Here is a 16542-nt window from a genome sequence, read left to right as displayed (position 1 = left end):
GTGTTTTAGGTGCTTACTGACATAGTTTAGTGGTAGACTTGGTAGTGTTAGGTTAATGGTTGGACTTGATGATTTTAAAGGTCTTTTTTCCAACCGAAACAATTCTATGACACTCAGAGTTAACGTGAGCTTCCAGAGGATGCAGAGCTGTGGAGTTGTGCGGGCCTCACACTTCCCACTGAAACACTATGCCATTGGCTGTGTAGCCCTTTTGATGACAGTGTGTCTTCTCCTGTTTTGACCCAGTGGAGGTGCAGTTCCATGGTGGAGGTAGGCAGCTGGCTTATTGTTTTCCCTGGGGGCCCATCATCCAGAGTATTGACATAATAAGGTGTGATTCTTCCTGGTCTAGAAATAGAAATGATCTGATGGGAAACTGTCAAAACCTTTAGCTGGAGGTTCAGCTGTTGAGTGGCTTTGGTGCAGAGTGGGACTGTGGAACAGCCTGGATTCCCAGTGTATTAAGGAACACATAACGGGAAAAAAACCCCACATGCTGATTCTCACAGGGAAAAATGTTTCATTTTTACCTAGTAGTAGCTTCTGGTGATGAAATTGAAAGCATAGAATCTGGCTGAGCTGTTGGCTTTGCGGGGAGAAGAGCAATGTATGAGGCCATAGCATCAGCCCTGACTCTCAGCCCAGGAATCACAGCCTCTCAGCAGCTGTCAGAGCTCTTGGCCACTGAGTCCACGCTGCAGGATGTTTTCCCTTCTTCCTGCAGGACCTGCCTTGTGTTCACATGCAATTTGTCTTCTATCGGTGCCCTTATCTACTTATGGTTATAATTAAACAGATGCTGCCATTAGAACTTTTAGTGGGAACTAAGTTAGCCTAATGGCATTATGGACACCTTGTCCTCTATTAATAAAGCTGTAGTGTGGTTCCAACAATCTTCCCACTTCTGTGTGACTCAGTTCCCAGAGCACCTGCAGGGTTAGCTTTCTGTATCTCAGCACACTTGGATCAAACACCCGTTTTACATGATAATGAGTCTCTTTGTGGGCTGCCTTTGTTGTAAGTGCATCTGAAGCCATTCCAACATTGTGCCTTAAGGTTTCATAGTAAGTGTCAGTTGAGTCAGCATACACATTATACTCATGAATATGCTGTGTACAGCCTGTGCTCATCTGCTCCTGGTTTCCAGCATCCATGCAAACCTTCCTGCATTGTTTCTTTGGAAATACTTTTAAGCCTGTGTGGGTCTTTAAGAAAGCAGCTATCATATAGAGTGCAGGATTCCAAAATGGCAAGACTGTCTTTTTGTTCAAACTGGGCTTTGCTAGGCCTCTCTGAAACTTGCAAATTTGATTGTGTGTTCAGGGCAATTGAAACTGCTTTGTGTCTGTCATATAGTGGTAGATAAATTGATTTTTTTTTTTTAATTTTGTGTGCGTGTGTGCATGAAGAACCTATTCTTGATAGCAGAGAGTAAGGAGTAAAGTGGTTTCAGACTTTGTCCTGGTTTTTGAATTGTAAAAACTTTAAAAACTTTTGTCTGGAGTGTTCTGCTACCAACAGGGCTGAGCACTGATGAACAGATGATTTTGGATGATCAATGACCTGCTGTAAGTGTACAGTGACAACAAAGGTTTTGTTTAAAACAGGACTGAAGTTTTGTGTCCTCAAACCGTGTTCTGGATAAGTCAAGACTTGATCAGGGCCAAGTACCGTTTTTCACTGGTTTTATGTTTGCCTGGATGCAAAGATGCATCTGATGGATCTCAGTGGAATACCCAAAATTTGGGTATTTGTTGCTTTTTCCTCCCAAGGACAGTGTGATTTAGAGGCTGGCTTAGGGCATTAGGGCAAGCACCCAACCTCAGTAGCTTACTGGAGTTCCTTGCAAGCTGTAGCATGCTTTCTCTCTAGTGAAATACTGCCAATAAATAAAACCTGTTGGAATTTTGCATAGTAGGTGCAAATGGTGTGTACCCCATCACCTGCTTCCCGAACTTTCTTGCTCCCTTTCTGTGCTTACTGTGTGGCAGGCAGCCTTCTCCTATCCCAAAGCCATGGGCAGGCTGTCTACATGCCCTTTTCCAGTACTGTGATTCCCCGCTGTGAGACCAGCCTTCCTTTCCCAAGGCAGTGGAGCCCTGCAGGCTGGCTGATCTCCTAAACCTCTGTTCCTGTAGCTCCACAGCAGGTGAGTGGTGTTCAGACCCCAGAGGTGCTTGGGGAGCCTGTTCAGAGTTGCCAGCATGCTTCCATCATGCATTCTGGTGGGGTTTCCCAAATCTAAATGCAGCTTTCCCTGTACTCCTACCTCTGGCACTACTTCATGCACCCCACTACCCCTTCTGCTGGTAGGAGTTCCCTCTTTGCAATTCCTGGATTTTGTTTGCAGGCATCTCTTTGAAGCTTTCCTGATCTCAATCCTCTGCTTTGCGATATTGCTGCTGACATCTATAAAACCTTTTTTGCCTGCAGTTTGTGTAAGAGGCTGCTCAAAATTGTTTCATATCTCTTGCTTCCATGCTACCTAGACTTCTCTTGAACTGCACTGGGGATGTGAACGTCTTTCCCGTGTACTTCTGACTCCTATCTCAGATGTCAGTCTTGTCCCACAGTGAGTTAACTAAGGCTGTGGACACTCCACGTTTACCCTTACAAGTCTGCATGCTGTCTTCTGCATCGGTGATGACTAGGGTGTCTCACTGTAAGCAGAGTCAGAACTTGGAGAGGTATCTGAAATCCCCTGGGGGAAGGAGAAGGCTCAGGTCTAACCCTAACACAGCCCAGAAAGGCTCAGCAGAGGAGCTCATCAAAGTCCACCCAGGAAGGCTGAACTGTAATTGCAAACGTTTTGCTGTTTCCTGCAGCCCAGGATAGGGTGGTAATTGGGCAGCAGTCTCTGTTGTCTTTGCTTTTGCTCTGGGAAATGACTCTACAGCTCCCTCCATCTTAAGGGAAGAAATTGTAGGGGGGGTTCAAGTAATCAGGCTAATTCTCCTCTAGATTTACGCAGAAAACAACTTGTATAGGTTTGCCTCATTTGTTTTGGCTCTTTAAGATGTGAGTAATGAACTTCAAAGAAGGCCTTACCTGTACCACTCTGTGGAATTATCCCACCCGTAAGTCCAAGCTGGGGACAGGAAAGAAGCAGGACAGAGGGTGCCAGCCCTGAATGGGGATGGGGATGAAAAGACTTGCTGATGAGCAGAACCAGCAGTCTTGGAGTTGAAGAGGCCCTCACACATGCCAGAGTAAGGACAAGAGAGGAGCTACTTGCTGTGCTGAGCCTCCTCAGGGTGCACAGAATGCAGGTTCTCTGTGGTGCTTGCACAGATGCTGTGCTGCCCCATGCCATGAAGGAGTTCCCAGTTCCTTCCCTTGCCCAGGGAACTGGCCCTGCAGCTTCACTGCTTCAAGGCTGATCTTGTGTCACAGTGAAATGTCTTCAGTGAGCTGGCTGTGGGGCTGATACCTGGGCCTGTACAGCTTCTCTGAATTAACTGTGGTCTGAGGACTACAGCAAGTAGCTTAAGGGAAGTGGGACCCTTGCCCTGCTGTCCCGGTGCCCCTTGTCTGGGTAGAAGGGTCTGGAGAAGGAAGAGGGAACCAGGTGCACCTTCTGAGGATGGGGATTTCTGCACACTAGCAGGGAGCTGTGAATTAGCCAGCCTTTGGCCAGCTGGTCTCTCTGAAGCCTGGGTCTGGCCATCCACGATCCTAACCATATTATTTTTTCTCTGAATTGCAGAAAGGGATGCCAGAAGCCTGCACTGATCCCATAGTCCTTGAGGAATCAAAGCTGTGAAATGGAGGGGTGGCACAACTGGGAGATGCAGCCACCCTCATTCCCATCTGCTACCCACACAATCCTCCTGTTACATGCGCTCCATGGCAGGGTGCCTCAGGACAGGAGCCCAGAGAACCGCTTGTGGAGAGCGTGAAAGAGCAAAACAAGAAGGGAGTTGCTCTCTTCAGTTATACCTCTCCACATTGCTGTTTTGGAGATTTGCTGCTTGGGAGGAAAAGTTGGGAAAACCTACTGCTTCCCCCCATCTCACCATGTATGCTCAGAAAAGAAAAAGCACACATGCTGAGAAAAGCCATAGTTCCAGGCTAGCCCTGAGCACATAAGGGTGGCACCCTGCACGTGGCTGTGTCTCCTCTCACAGGCAAGTTGTGACATGAAATGCAGAAGCTGGACCACGCTTACTCAGTGAGCAGCCCTGGAAGAGCTTTCAGCTGGCTCTCAGGAAGAGGGATTGCTCTGCTTCAGTGCCCATGATGCTCTGTGGTGCGGAGGTGACGGTAGAGGCCTCAGCATATCACCAGCAAGTGCAAAGCAGTGCACCTGCTGCTGCCAGCTCTGGTTTTATTACATGGTTGTCCCAGATGACACACTCTTAGTCTGTGGTTAAACTGCTACTCAGAATTCACTGAGGCTGCCCTGATGTTCATATGTATTAGGAGCAACTGAGAGGGGCAAGGCCAAGTTCTGCAACTTATGTGGAAGCTACAGCCTAAGCCCAGCTCATCACTACATTAGCAACAGGAGTGAGTCAAACCACAAGCTCCCTGGGCTGAGGACTGTGTCTTCCTCCTTAATGAAAAGTGCCTTTTGCATGTTTCAAAAGTACATAAAAACTTTTGTGCGGGGTTATACTGAGATTACCAGCCACGGCTGTGTTGGTCTTCACAGCCACAGAGAGAGGTTTGAGCATGATGGGAACCCAGGTTTCCTCCAGTGAGGAAGCTTTGCACTTTATAATAGAGAACAGGAGAAGCCCTCTTACCAGCATCTGTGCCAGATACTGCCTCTCTGTATGCTGCTGTTTATCTTCTAAACACAAATGCAGATCCTTATATCCCTTCTTCCTTTCCAGCATCCCTCCATTGGTGGAGACATCAAGTGTCCTTATACTCTTTAAATCATGCAGTTATGCACATATAATCTTTGAGATGAACAAAAACCACAGCCAGATGGAATAGATAAAAATAGTCCTGACATATTGGTTTTTGACAATACATTTTTGGGGTGAAATTATACAGTCTTTTGACACATTAAAAAATACAAATCCTACCTTTGATAGTTTGGGATTGAAGATGGAGGTCTAAAATAGCTTTTCAATAGTTTTTATATAAAATAAAAACATTTGAAATGTACAATGAAACCTGACACATTCATATTAAACGGCTGAAACAGTCTACATCTGACTCTTTCAATAGCTTGAAATGTTTTGCAGAATGGAAAAATCATCTTTCTGCCCAGTGCTACTGTTGTGCTCTCTTCCTCCCTTCTGTTTTTCCTCTTTGTTCTGCACATGCACCACCTTCCCAGCTAGGAGATCCTGCTGGCTCCTTCCTACCTTCTGTGCACTGCCTATCTGCTTCGGGTGTTATTTCATCTAGGTTTAAGCAATCTGTTCCTGTTTTCTCCATCTACTGTAGTTATAGGTCACTACAAAGGTAGCTGAGTCCTTGTTCACAGACGCATGCAGTTTGCTGTCACCAGTATGCTGCGGAAGCAAGAGCAGCAATAGCTCTCTTCATGTGTGTGATGTGAGCAGTCAAACCTGGAACTTTGTGGGAAGGAGTCAGGGAAAGGTGGGTTTGCTGTAAAGAGAGATGATTTATCCTGCAACATACAGTAGAAACTGCTGTTTGCTTTGAGGTTTTACATCCTCTACCTGCTGCTGTGTAGCAGAAAGACAGACACAGGACCCTGCAATTTTCTGTCATTTATTAGAAATGGCCCCTGAGGAACACACACATGCAAGTTACACAGCAGTGCCAGGGGCAGCTCACACTCTTTCTGGTCCAAAGTGTTCAGTAGATCCTGGGTAGCTCTACACCTCCTCCCCACAGGTACACTAGGAGAGAAGTCCTTAGTGCACTGTGCCCACCTGAGACGTTCCCTGCTGTCCTCCGGGGAGGCAGTCACCACCTGCCCACAAGTTTTGACACAAACTCCTCTGGGACTTGGTCTTTGACAGTCAGTTGAAATGTTGCCTGGACAAGAAAAAACACTTGGTAATGAATGACTGACAGAGCCCAACATTGATCCACCAGTGGGACTGGTGTCCTGGTGTTCAGCTGAGCTTTAGTGGAAGTTTGGCAGTGAAGACAGGAGACAACGCTGATCTACACAGGGCCCTCAGCTTCAGTTTTTCTTCTTGTTTTGTGACAGTGCTTCTACCTCCAGGTACTGCAGCCCAATCAACATCCCCATAATAGAGAAACCTGTGATGGAGATACAGGATGAGTTGCGTAGAAAATGCTGGACAGGAGATGAGGCATTCCCTCCCACCATCCCATCCCTGCCCTTAGCTCATAGCCCCATGGAGAGGTTTTTTTTTTGGGGGGAGTCATACGTCTAAGGAGAGTTTGTGGGGAGAAGACGCAGAGGTCTACTTACTTGCTACCATGAGGGGTGCCATAACTCCAATTGTCAAGGCTGCAGTGTGGTAAATGAAGACCTCGGAGAGGAAGTGAACAAGGGCCAAAAAGAAGGTAAAGAGCGTGATGTGATAGAGGCTGTTGGAGAGCAGAAAGAAGCAGGTTATCATACAGCCCATAGTATGGGCACGAGCATGGCTGAGTGGAAGTGGCAAACCTGCACACTGCCCCGTCTATCCTCACTGCGTGGCAGCACAGAGGGCACTTGGTCTCTTGCCTACTGAGGTGCAAAAGTTCCCTGGGTGACAGCTGAGAGGAGAACGGGGCATTATCTGGCCTGAAGGCAGGTGAAGAGGGGACAGCAAGGGTAAGGCATCAGTGAAGTGAGAAGCACGTGCGCACACAAAAAGAGGGCGAGAACGGGATGAGCCAAGAACTAGGGCGACAGGACTGGGCTGACTCCAGGCTGCATCACCCAGCACATGCTCCCACCTGTGCTCTGCTACCCTCTAGGGGCCACAGCTCTGGAAAGGGAGCAGGTCCAAGAGGTGCCAGGTAAAAAAGCCTTCTAAGAAACAATTGGCTTCATGGTAATTGGCATTGCCACCACCCCTTAAAAACAGATAATTGAGTCCCTGCACCTCCCTACCACTGACAAGCCTAGGCAATCCTAGGACATGCTGCCAGGTGAACAGTGACTTCTGCTGTGGGGCTGGGGGAGACAGTGACAGAAAAGTGAGACCTCCAACACAGCATTTGTCTAACACAGACCCAGAGTCACCCTGCTTGGAAATCCCTCTCAGAAATATTTGTTACCACAGGGAGAAATGGCCTGCCTCCCACCACAGCATCAGGCTGCACCTCAGGCCTTGTCCTCAGCCCCAGACAGGAGTGTGTGGAAAAAGGCAGCAGGTTAAGACCACTGCAAGGGGCCTCTCAACCTGCCACAGTCTTTAGGTGAGCTGTCATAGGAAAAGAAGTACTGAGCATTGGCCAGACCACAGGCTTAGCAATTGCTTAATGTCAACAGAGCAGCAACATCATCAGAAGACGTTTTCCAAGCTGGGGCTCAGAAATTTGTGACATAAGAAGTTCTCAGATCTACCAATATCTGCCTGAGCTAAGAAACAGAACTCAAATGAGCAGGATCTCCCCAGAGGCAGAAAGGAGCAGCAGTTAACACACAAATCCCACACCACTATTTAAGCTTTTTCAGGGGAACGCTTTCAATCCTATAGAAAGTTCAGGAACAGCTTTGGATTCCCCACCTCCTCCATGCTGCCCACTAAGCTAGCTGCTCAGGTTGTGCCTAGCAAGCAAACCAAAGGATTTCTCCGGTGCTCCTTTACATACGTCCTATTGCGGATGTCGATGGCGCAGAGGCAGCGGATCACTGATGACAGCAGGGTCCAGACGCCAAAGGTCCGAGCCTGGAGCCCGTTCACTGCGCAAAGAAGGGGGGAGCACATGGAGACCCCGCACAGCCCCGCTTGCCACCACCCCCCCCCCCCATCCCCACCGGGGAGGCGGCTCCCAGGCCTGAGAGCAGCCGCTGAGGCGGGGCCTGGAGGAGGGCCCAAGGCCCACGGCTGGAAGGTGACTTCCAGGCCTCGGGGCGACCGGCGCGGCCCTTACCGAGGCCGGGGCTGGCGGTGTACAGCTTCTCCGAGAGGAAGCTGTGGTCGCGGAAGCTCTGCAGGGTGTTCCCGGCGGCGATGACCGACACCATCACCAGCCAGCTGCGCAGGACGTTCAGGAACCGGCTCATCCTCCCGGCCGGCACGAAACCTGCCCGCAAGGACCGAGCCGCGGTCACCGCCCGCCCTCGCCCGCTACCGGCCGCGTTCCCTCCGACCGGAGTCCCTCCCGCGCCCGTTCCCCTCGCGCTCCCGCAGCGCACGCCGCCGCCTAGCACTGCGATTGGGCGCGGGCACGCCACTCCATCACGCACCACACTAACGTGAGGGCCTCCACCGCCAATCGAATCCCTCACTGCCCGGGAGGAGGTCCCACCCCTCCTTGGCCCCGCCCTCCATGCGGGAGGAGGTGTAAGCGGCGGCGGCGGGCGAGAGAAGGCTAGGCACACGGCCGGACTGCTGCGCCTGCGCACTGGGGCGGGCGGAGGGCGCCCGCGCAGTGGGGATGGGGCGGGGCCATCGCCCGTGGGTTGTTGTAGTAACGGGGAAGCGGCGGGAGGGGCTGCGGCTGCCGGACCGTCACGTCCGCCCGCCCCGCCGGCTGGGGCGATGCGGGAGCAGGTATGGGGAGCAGAGGGCTGAGGGAACTGCTGTCTCAGGGCGAGGGTTGTTGACCGGCGACTCCGGAGCGGGAGTCGCGGCCCCATGGGCGGTCGCCGCCGCTCTTGCTTCTTCTGGGGCCGCTGCAGGCCGTCGGGTCCGGCATCCACGGAGTAGGCCGGGCGCAGCCGTCACTCTGGGCGCGGCCGGAGCGGAGGGCTGTTCCCGGGCCGGTGGAGGCGTTACAGTGTGCAGCTGGCCCCGGGCGGTGGGAAAGTCTCGGCGCCGGGGAGCAGCGGGCGTTTCCCGCTGGGCCGGGCCTGGCCAGCCTGGTGCGGCTCTGCGGCCGGAGGCAAGGCAGGGCAGGGCAGGGACGCGCTTCAGCGGTAAGCGCCTGAATGACTCTCACGGGCAGGTGGGAATAATCTGCTGGAAGGTGATGCTTCTTCCTACGCTCCCCTGGCTAGGAGGTGATTTACAGCCTGTAACAAGCTTGTTCATAGTCTTGTGAGAAATATGTATTGACAAGACGTGGGAGTTAAGTTACCTCATTTCTCTTGCTGTCCTGCTCAGCTATGCATTCATGTGTTTAATCCTTATTGCAGGTAACTACTCTTGCAAGATCCCTTGAATCTGCAGGAAGGAGTCTGAGAGGCTACTGAGACTGGGCTGTATGAAAACTCCTAGAGGAAATGCCAGTTGGGATGGCTCGAGATCTGGAGGAAACTGGCTCATCCTCAGAGGAAGAGGAGGAGGAGGATGTTGTAGATGGGTTGGAGTAAGTAAGAAAAAAAAAACCCCTCTTAACTGTTTGTATCTCCTTGTGCTTCCTGCAGGATTTGTACTAATCTGAGAAGACAGTTGCATTCCTTACTCTCCTCCTGCCTATAAAAGCAGAAGATGGTTGATTTGGTTCTTAAGCCTGTGGGCAGGCTACCTACCTTTGTATCTTAAAAGACTACCGTATTCATCAGGGTTGGAGGTGCAGTTCTTCCTTGGCTACTCTAAAGTCTGTAGTTTCACTGAACTCTTCCTGTTTTGTTCCTAAGCTGGGAACTTTCTTGATGATGTTTAAGAAAATTTATGTCCTTTCTTCTTGTTTTGGTGGTGTTGGGGCTTTTTGTTGTTGTTTGGTGGGTTTTTTTTAGTTTTTTGTTTTAGTTTTTACTTTGCAGAGAATGGAAACTTACTGTACAGTAGACTGATGCAATATTTTATGTCCTTTTTCAAAAACTGTCTTGTGATAACACAACTCCTAGAGTTCTTATTACTTACTAGTGTATGTTTGTTCCATCTTTGTTTAGTAACTTCTTTTATCTTTGCTTATGAAGGAGTCGCTCCCTTACTCTTTCCTAGAGTAGAATCCCTTTTTTGTTTCATCTGGACCTACTTTAATATGTCCTGTTTGTTTTCTTTTGGGTGCATATTGTGACTGAGTGCTCAGTTGCAAACTGCAGTGACTTAAGGCATTTAGAGGAATGTTACTTCATATGAAGTAGTTGGCTCAGATTTAAGACCCTCATGGATGGAAAGGTCCAGAACTGCCTTCACCTAGAATGTAATTGTAACAGGGTGTCCACATCAAGTGACCAAGGATCATGCTAGGAATGAATGATTGTCACCTGGAGGATTCAACCTTACTGCAAATCCTCAGGACAGGCTTAACATAAACTCCCCTTCTGTTGCCTCAGCTCATTTCCCACTTACATAAGGCTCTGGCCTGTAGTGTAAATTCTGGAAGCTTCTCGTGTCCCTTTCAGCTAATTACACCCCAGTAGCTGATTTTTTTTTTCTTTTTTCTTTAGAGGTAGTGGAAGCAGATGGGAGTGTTGTGAAGTTAGTCTGGGTGATAATGGTAATAACTTGGTTAAGAAGAATAAGGTTACACTTAAGAGTACTTACTTGTCCTAGCATCAGAAAGTTGCCATTTTACCTCTGTTCCTATGTTCTAAATGTGAGAAGTGTTTTGTCTTCTGTAGTTTCTCCAAATGTTTGGCAGACAATGATTTGTACATTCTACAGACAAATGCTTTTGTGTATCTCTGCCAGTCTTTATATTTCTTCTTGTCTGTGTAGATAGAGATGTGTCTCTCCAACCCTTCAGTCTGTGTTTTCTGTTAACTTTTTCATGGTCCCATTTCCTTGGGCAGTGAATAATAAGCAGTCTGAGTTTTATTTGCTTAGAGGGGTTGACAAGTATTATTTCTGTGATCTTAGGATTTTATATAACAGATCTTAATTTTTTGTGTGTGTCCTTAATTCCTCTGAGGAGACAAAATTTACTGTGTGGTCTTGTTGTTTTGGGCAGAACTGATTCAGAACCTGTAGCTTCAGTGGCTGGCTGGGGGTGTCATTGTTGAATTTGGAGCTAGCATTCCACTACATCTGGCAGAAATTACAAAGGAAGAACACACAAGTTTATCCATTGTGTTGAGCCAAGCCTATTCTAGTCTCTCAAACTCTGCATGAGTGCCTTTTTATGCACTTTGGAGTCCAGGATTACAACCAGACTGTGAGCACTGATTTGCAGTTCTTAAATTTGAGACTGGAACCTGCATTGTAAGGTCTAGTTATGTGGATACCAGCAATTATGGTTTATCCTGATTTATAGATCAGGCTATAAATCTAGATAACTGTAGCTGTGAAAATTCATGGGGTTTCTCCCAGATTACACTCTGTAACATAAATCAAATTAAACAAAACTCTGACTTAGAATGGCAAAACCAACCCAAAAAGAGGATGATCTGAAAGATTCCCTTTATAGCTGAGTACCAAGGGTGCCTAGCACGTGTGTGTGAGTCAGCACAGGCAGGGCACAGGAATAACCACAAAGGCAGGGCGCAGGAACAATCACAAAACCACGGCTGAATTGCAAAGAATAAATTTATTTTTGTTACCTTGCCAATCGGGGGATCCCTGAAGCAGCACCGGGGCAGAGGCATGCAAGCGGGGACACAGGCACCATGGAGCTCGGCTCTTGCTAGAAGATTGCTGAACCTGCTGTTTGCGCCTGTTTTTCAGGAATTTGTGCAGGTGTAGTTTACCACTGTGCTTTGATCTTTTCCACAGCAGGACAGGAATCTCAAGCATGTTCAATAGGGTGTTTCTGCATCTATCACAGACCTACGTTATCTGAACACAGACATTCTACTTGTCAAATGCACAAGGACGGACAACAATTAGAATGGTATATGTATGTTTCTACACCTTAGCCGCAAGTCACTTGAGTGTGTTTACAATCCTCTTCACCAGTCTTCCGTTATTTTCCCACAGTCTGTTTGCCTGTGTCCTGTCCACAGGCTGGATGGGCAAGCATGGGCGAGTATGGAGGATTGCTGTGTGTATGAGGCTCAGCAGCTGCTTATACTGACTGTCTGGCTGTTTCAGGGATCATCCATGTATCAAGTGGACTGGGGGCGGCTGCAGGCGGATCCCTGTCTTGGTGTTTCATGCTGAAGCCATTCTGACCAACGACAGCTACCTCCGCCTAATTGGAGGTGGGTGCGACTATGTGCCAGCTTTTGGCCTGAAGGCATGAGGTGGAAGTCTCTTACCTGCGTCTTCCCTTCTCTTTGTGGTGGGGAAGAGGACATGGTAGGAAGGAAATTACAATCCTTTCTGGTCTCTGAGCACTGAAATGTTCAGAAATGCTTGATCAATTGGTGAATGTTTATCACTTCTTTGGGTTGTGACATGTCTGTTATGTGTCCCTCCATTGGGCCCTCGTGTGTTTTGAGTTGGAACTGTCTGCTTGCAGATTGAGCTTGGAGGCCATGCTAGAACTTATGACCAGAATATAAATTCACTACTCTGTAGCTAAGAACTTAAAAGCAATCATTGCAATGAGTTTTGAGAGGGTTTCCCTGGGAAATAAAGCAGCCAACACCACAGTGGTAAGAACAATAGTAAGCTGTAGTAACAAATCTCTGTGTCTACAACCTCACAGCTGTGAGTAAGGCCATAAGCAAAATGATTGCCGCTCTGGCAGCGCTTGAGTCGGGACATCAAACCTGTCTAGTGTCAAATAAGGGAAAGCCTCTAAATAAGAGACAGAGTTGTTATAAACAGTTGCTGAATTGTGAGAGTTAGTACTTGCGGGTGTGTACAGCTGGGAGCTCATTTTGGATGTGCTGAGTTGGAGAAAAGCTGAAATCTACTCAGCTTCTTTTTATGAAGTTGCTGACGCTTCTTTTGTCTCTTGCTTCTCCCCTTCTTAGGTAATTGGTGCCCTCATTTCTAATATCCTAGCCAAGCAGAAATGCTTTTGGCTCATTGGGGTAAGGGGTGGAGAAGGTGATTTCTGTGTGGAAACCCTGATCCTTTTCTTGTGAGTTAAAAACGTACTTTAATGGTGGCAGAAGCTGATGGTAACTGTAACTTGATGGTAACTGTAACTTGTATACTTGTAGAGATATCTCTGTAACTTGTAGACAGCGTGATGTCTCTTCTGCTTTTTCTCAGGAGGTAGAGGCTTTTTGTGGTTTAGCAAGTCTTCCGTTGAATAGTGCAACTTGTTAAATTTCCTTGAGCTTTGTCCAGTCCCAGATTATGATACTTTTTACTCTTTTCTTTAGACTTGTTGGCTGAATACATTTCCTGAGGTTTAATCTAATCTTCATCTCTCTAATCTGCTTAAACCAATTTGTAAAGTGCCTTTTCCAAGTGATTCTGTATTGTAGTGTTGCAATTTCTGCCTATACTTTCTTTGAATTCTTTAATGGATTGCCACATCCTTTTGGATGACAACTGGCCTCTAGTCTTGCTACTTGCTTTCCGTTCATCTTATACCTCCAATGCTGCTTTCTGGTTTTGTTTTTATTCCTTTCTACTTGGATGGTGATTTTTTTCTTTCCTTGTCCTATTTATTTCCTACTACTTTTTCAGTTATTTATTAGAAGATCAATACAGATGAATGAGATATGAACAAAAATTCAGTGTTTTATTTTGGGTTTTCAAGATCTGAAAAGTGATCATGTAAGCTAACTGTGTCAGAGGGGCATATGGCATGATTACTTTTAGCTAGGAATACTAATCTTGAATAAAGAAGAAAGAGCTGAAATCATGTTTGGAGTATTATAAAACAGTCTGTATAAAAAAGCTGTTTTAAAAAAACCCCAAACAAAACCTGGACATTTGTTAGGATGTCCTGTGTTTTATTTTGATACGATAGGGTTCAGTGATGCAGCAATATTATACCTAAGGATTAATGTAAATCAGTTCAATGCCATCATTGGAGTTAATGCCCCAAGAGATGGACGGGCATCTCCTATCACCCTTTGCCTGTTATGGGCTGCTACTGTGTGGATGGTCCATTGTGGATTAAGTGCAACTGTACTGTGCTGAGTCCTGCGATGCTCTTCTCTCTTCTTTAGTAGCATAGGTAACTTTGGTTTATTCTTCTAGGTGCAGACTCTAATATCGTGTCTCTTGCCCTCTTAACAGAGCGCTACCACTTGTCCTATAAAATTGTGCGAACAGACAGCCGTCTGGTTCGAAGCATTCTGACTGCCCATGGATTCCATGAGGTGAGTGCAACGACCTTCAGAGCTGATTATGTGCTGGGAGGTGGTGATGAGGATGATGATTATGTTTTGGGTTATTTTTGTGTTTTGTTTTGTGGTTTGTTGGGGTTTTTTTTCTCTGCAGGGTTAGAGCCAGGAGGTTGCTGTGGACCCCCTTGAGGTTTTTTTAATATACTCTGCTGCCAGTCAGACAGGAAATATGTTGTGATTTTGCTCTCTCAAAGGAGTACCCTTTAGCCTTATGCCTGCAAAATTAGGGAAAAAGGGATGCTGAAGTTGGGTCATGTGTTGTTTTTTTTCTCTTCTCGCTTCTAAAGCGTCATCTCACACCCATGGGAAGATCTGAAGGATTTAATCTCTCACCCTTTGCAAGCTCACAGAAGCATTGTTGTAGTGTTTCACATTTCTCTTCTAGCACCTGTCTTGCTCTAAAGAATGTCCTATATGCAGCTAATGATAGTTTAAGATGTGTGGTTATAATGGATTTTCTTCTGAATAACGCCAAGTTAAGGGATTGGTCTCACAAGTTTCCTGAAGAAATCTAATACACTTTACAAATTGGATTTAAGCAGTCTATAAGAAGAACAAAACCAGGAGTTTTGGAAAAATATGACATGGTTATTTCCCAGCACCACTGTACAGTAGCTTAGGACAGGAGTCTGACTAGAGTTGCCCTGATGTTAGAGATGGGTAGTGGGGATTGTCTTAAACTAGAATTACTTTGATCTCATAGGCATAAGATCACAGTCTGTAGGACAAGTGGTGGTGCTTTTCGTTAGTTCTATGGTTGTGTGAGTGGTGTTTTTATGTTGCTTTTTAGGTGCACCCTAATAGCAACGATTATAATCTCATGTGGACAGGATCACACTTGAAGCCCTACTTGCTGCGTTCCCTTACAGATATTCAGAAAGTCAATCATTTCCCTAGGTAAGGCCTTGATGTCATGTTTTGCTGAACATCTTTGTGATAATTTGCAAAAATCTGAGCATAGATAGTGTTAAAAAAAAAAGAGTATACATCATACTGTAAAGTCCCAATGCACTGGGCCTGTGTACATGCTGTCTTCATTCTAAATGGTCTTGGGGTTTTGGGGAAGTAGTATGTGAGTTGAAGTGCTTGTTTGTAGCCCAAATACTGGATTTTTACAATTTTTTTTTCTTTATTTGGTGGGATAAATAAAGTATTTGGGGCTTTGAGTTCTTAGTTACAGAGATAGTCATATGTCACCTGCTAAAGTTTACAAACACCGTTATAACAGTTTGCTGTGCTTCAGTCTATCTTGGTAATTGCAAGAGGTGCTGCAAATGAGGATGGATATTAATATGGCCATAGGACAGAGACAGTAAAAATGAAGAGTAATTGCAGGTTATGGTTTAGATGTCTGACAGGGCTACAGATGCTCTTAGTAACTAGGACGAAGTGTTGTTGTACTGTGAGGTATTTTTATGTGGGGGAAAAAATAGATACAGTCTCTTCTTTTGGTATTTCAGGTCATATGAACTGACACGAAAGGACAGACTATACAAGAACGTCAGTCGTATGCAGCTGGCCCATGGGTTCAAGACATTCCATATCTTACCTCAGACCTTTATCCTCCCGACAGAGTACCAGGACTTCTGCAGTAAGTGAATGGCTGATGGTGCCCAGACCTAAAGCAAAATAACTGGGTGGGGAAGGGGAATTACTTTTAGTATCCCAGCTTGTTAATCATGCCAGTGATTAAGGCAACAAAATTAGAGGAAGCTAGAAAGACAGTGGAAAAGGCCCCTATGATTTTTTTATATAATTTCTACTCTACTGTTCATGCCTGGTAAGTCCTCAAGTAGCTGATGTGGGCTTAAGGCTCCAGAATTTAGCTGCTTTTTTTTTTTTTTCCAGTGTTGTTGATGATCCACTTCACAATATCCCTGACTAATATCTGAAGTACTGAAGAGACACATGCCAAAAGGAGGCATAGGGCACAGAAATGAATCTATCAGAGCAGCAGAAGGGGCTTTAGGGAGGGGCCATAATAATTGCAGTGAGTCCCAAGGGGTACAATAGGACATCAAAAAAGCAGACTTCGGTCTCCTTGTGGAGTTCTCTGAAGCTTTTACTGAAGCAACATTCTTGCTTCTCTGAAATACCTTCCATCTTGCTTATTTACAGACTTTTGCTGTTTTCTTTTAACCAGATACCTATTCTAAGGACAGAGGCCCATGGATAGTGAAGCCTGTGGCCTCTTCCAGAGGCCGAGGTGTCTACCTGATAAACAATGTAAGTGTTCAGCAAAAGAACTGCTCTTCAGTAACACTGTCTGCAAAACTATGCCAGCTTCCAGGCAAGGGGCATGGAAACATCTAACCAGGCACTAGCCCTGCTCTGGATTTCAACCATACACTGGTGAGCAGTTCAACAGTCCTGAGCAGCTGGCAAAGCCTGCCCAGGCCTAT

The 16542-nt window shown here is 46.7% G+C and overlaps 3 protein-coding genes across 12 annotated transcripts in view; 2 read left to right on the top strand and 1 right to left on the bottom strand.

Moving 5' to 3' along the window:
- The window catches only part of FLVCR2 (FLVCR choline and putative heme transporter 2), a 39582-nt gene extending 34422 nt beyond the window's left edge, over positions 1 to 5160 (top strand). For all 3 annotated transcript variants that reach the window (XM_010305043.2, XM_075753853.1, XM_075753855.1), the window contains one exon: positions 3707 to 5160. In XM_010305043.2, coding sequence (XP_010303345.2) covers positions 3707 to 3740 — 34 coding nt within the window. In that variant the 3' untranslated portion in view covers positions 3741 to 5160. The remainder of the gene's footprint in view (positions 1 to 3706) is intronic.
- Positions 5161 to 5678: 518 nt separating this feature from the next.
- ERG28 (ergosterol biosynthesis 28 homolog) lies at positions 5679 to 8352 on the bottom strand. Of its 2 annotated transcripts, XM_075753856.1 has the most exons (4): positions 7987 to 8332; positions 7705 to 7795; positions 6371 to 6489; positions 5679 to 6195 (listed from the first exon to the last, which is right to left on the bottom strand). In XM_075753856.1, exons 1-4 carry the CDS (start codon positions 8117 to 8119, stop codon positions 6116 to 6118), a joined length of 423 nt encoding a protein of 140 aa, XP_075609971.1. In that variant the 5' UTR covers positions 8120 to 8332; the 3' UTR covers positions 5679 to 6115. The 2 variants fall into 2 exon arrangements, with proteins under 2 accessions (XP_075609971.1, XP_075609972.1); XM_075753857.1 differs by lacking the exon at positions 6371 to 6489 and having other exon boundaries at positions 7987 to 8352.
- A 134-nt stretch (positions 8353 to 8486) lies between these two features.
- TTLL5 (tubulin tyrosine ligase like 5) overlaps positions 8487 to 16542 on the top strand; it is a 141153-nt gene continuing 133097 nt past the window's right edge. For 6 of the 7 annotated variants that reach the window (XM_075753846.1, XM_075753848.1, XM_075753849.1 and 3 more), the window contains exons 1-7: positions 8487 to 8609; positions 9194 to 9366; positions 11976 to 12085; positions 14031 to 14113; positions 14931 to 15037; positions 15601 to 15731; positions 16284 to 16366. In XM_075753846.1, coding sequence (XP_075609961.1) covers positions 9281 to 9366; positions 11976 to 12085; positions 14031 to 14113; positions 14931 to 15037; positions 15601 to 15731; positions 16284 to 16366 — 600 coding nt within the window. In that variant the 5' untranslated portion in view covers positions 8487 to 8609; positions 9194 to 9280. Of the gene's footprint in view, positions 8610 to 9193; positions 9367 to 11975; positions 12086 to 14030; positions 14114 to 14930; positions 15038 to 15600; positions 15732 to 16283; positions 16367 to 16542 lie in introns of those variants that run through there. The other variant, XM_075753850.1, reaches the window with a different exon arrangement.

The sequence above is a fragment of the Balearica regulorum genome, chromosome 5, assembly GCF_011004875.1.
Source record: "Balearica regulorum gibbericeps isolate bBalReg1 chromosome 5, bBalReg1.pri, whole genome shotgun sequence".
In the NCBI taxonomy this organism is placed as follows: Eukaryota; Metazoa; Chordata; class Aves; order Gruiformes; family Gruidae; genus Balearica; species Balearica regulorum.
The sequence above is the reverse complement of the archived record's forward strand: the minus strand, read 5'-3'. Positions and strand labels throughout refer to the sequence as shown.

What these genes read in the sequence shown, in the direction of transcription:
- ERG28 (XM_075753856.1), bottom strand. Translation starts at nt 8,119, where the DNA reads ATGAGCCGGTTCCTGAACGTCCTGCGCAGCTGGCTGGTGATGGTGTCG. An exon ending in ATCGACATCCGCAATAGGAC is followed by an intron (nt 6,490 to 7,704) that starts GTATGTAAAGGA and finishes GCTCTCCAACAG; the next exon opens with CCTCTATCACATCACGCTCT. An exon ending in GGCACCCCTCATGGTAGCAA is followed by an intron (nt 6,196 to 6,370) that starts GTAAGTAGACCT and finishes TCTCCATCACAG; the next exon opens with GTTTCTCTATTATGGGGATG.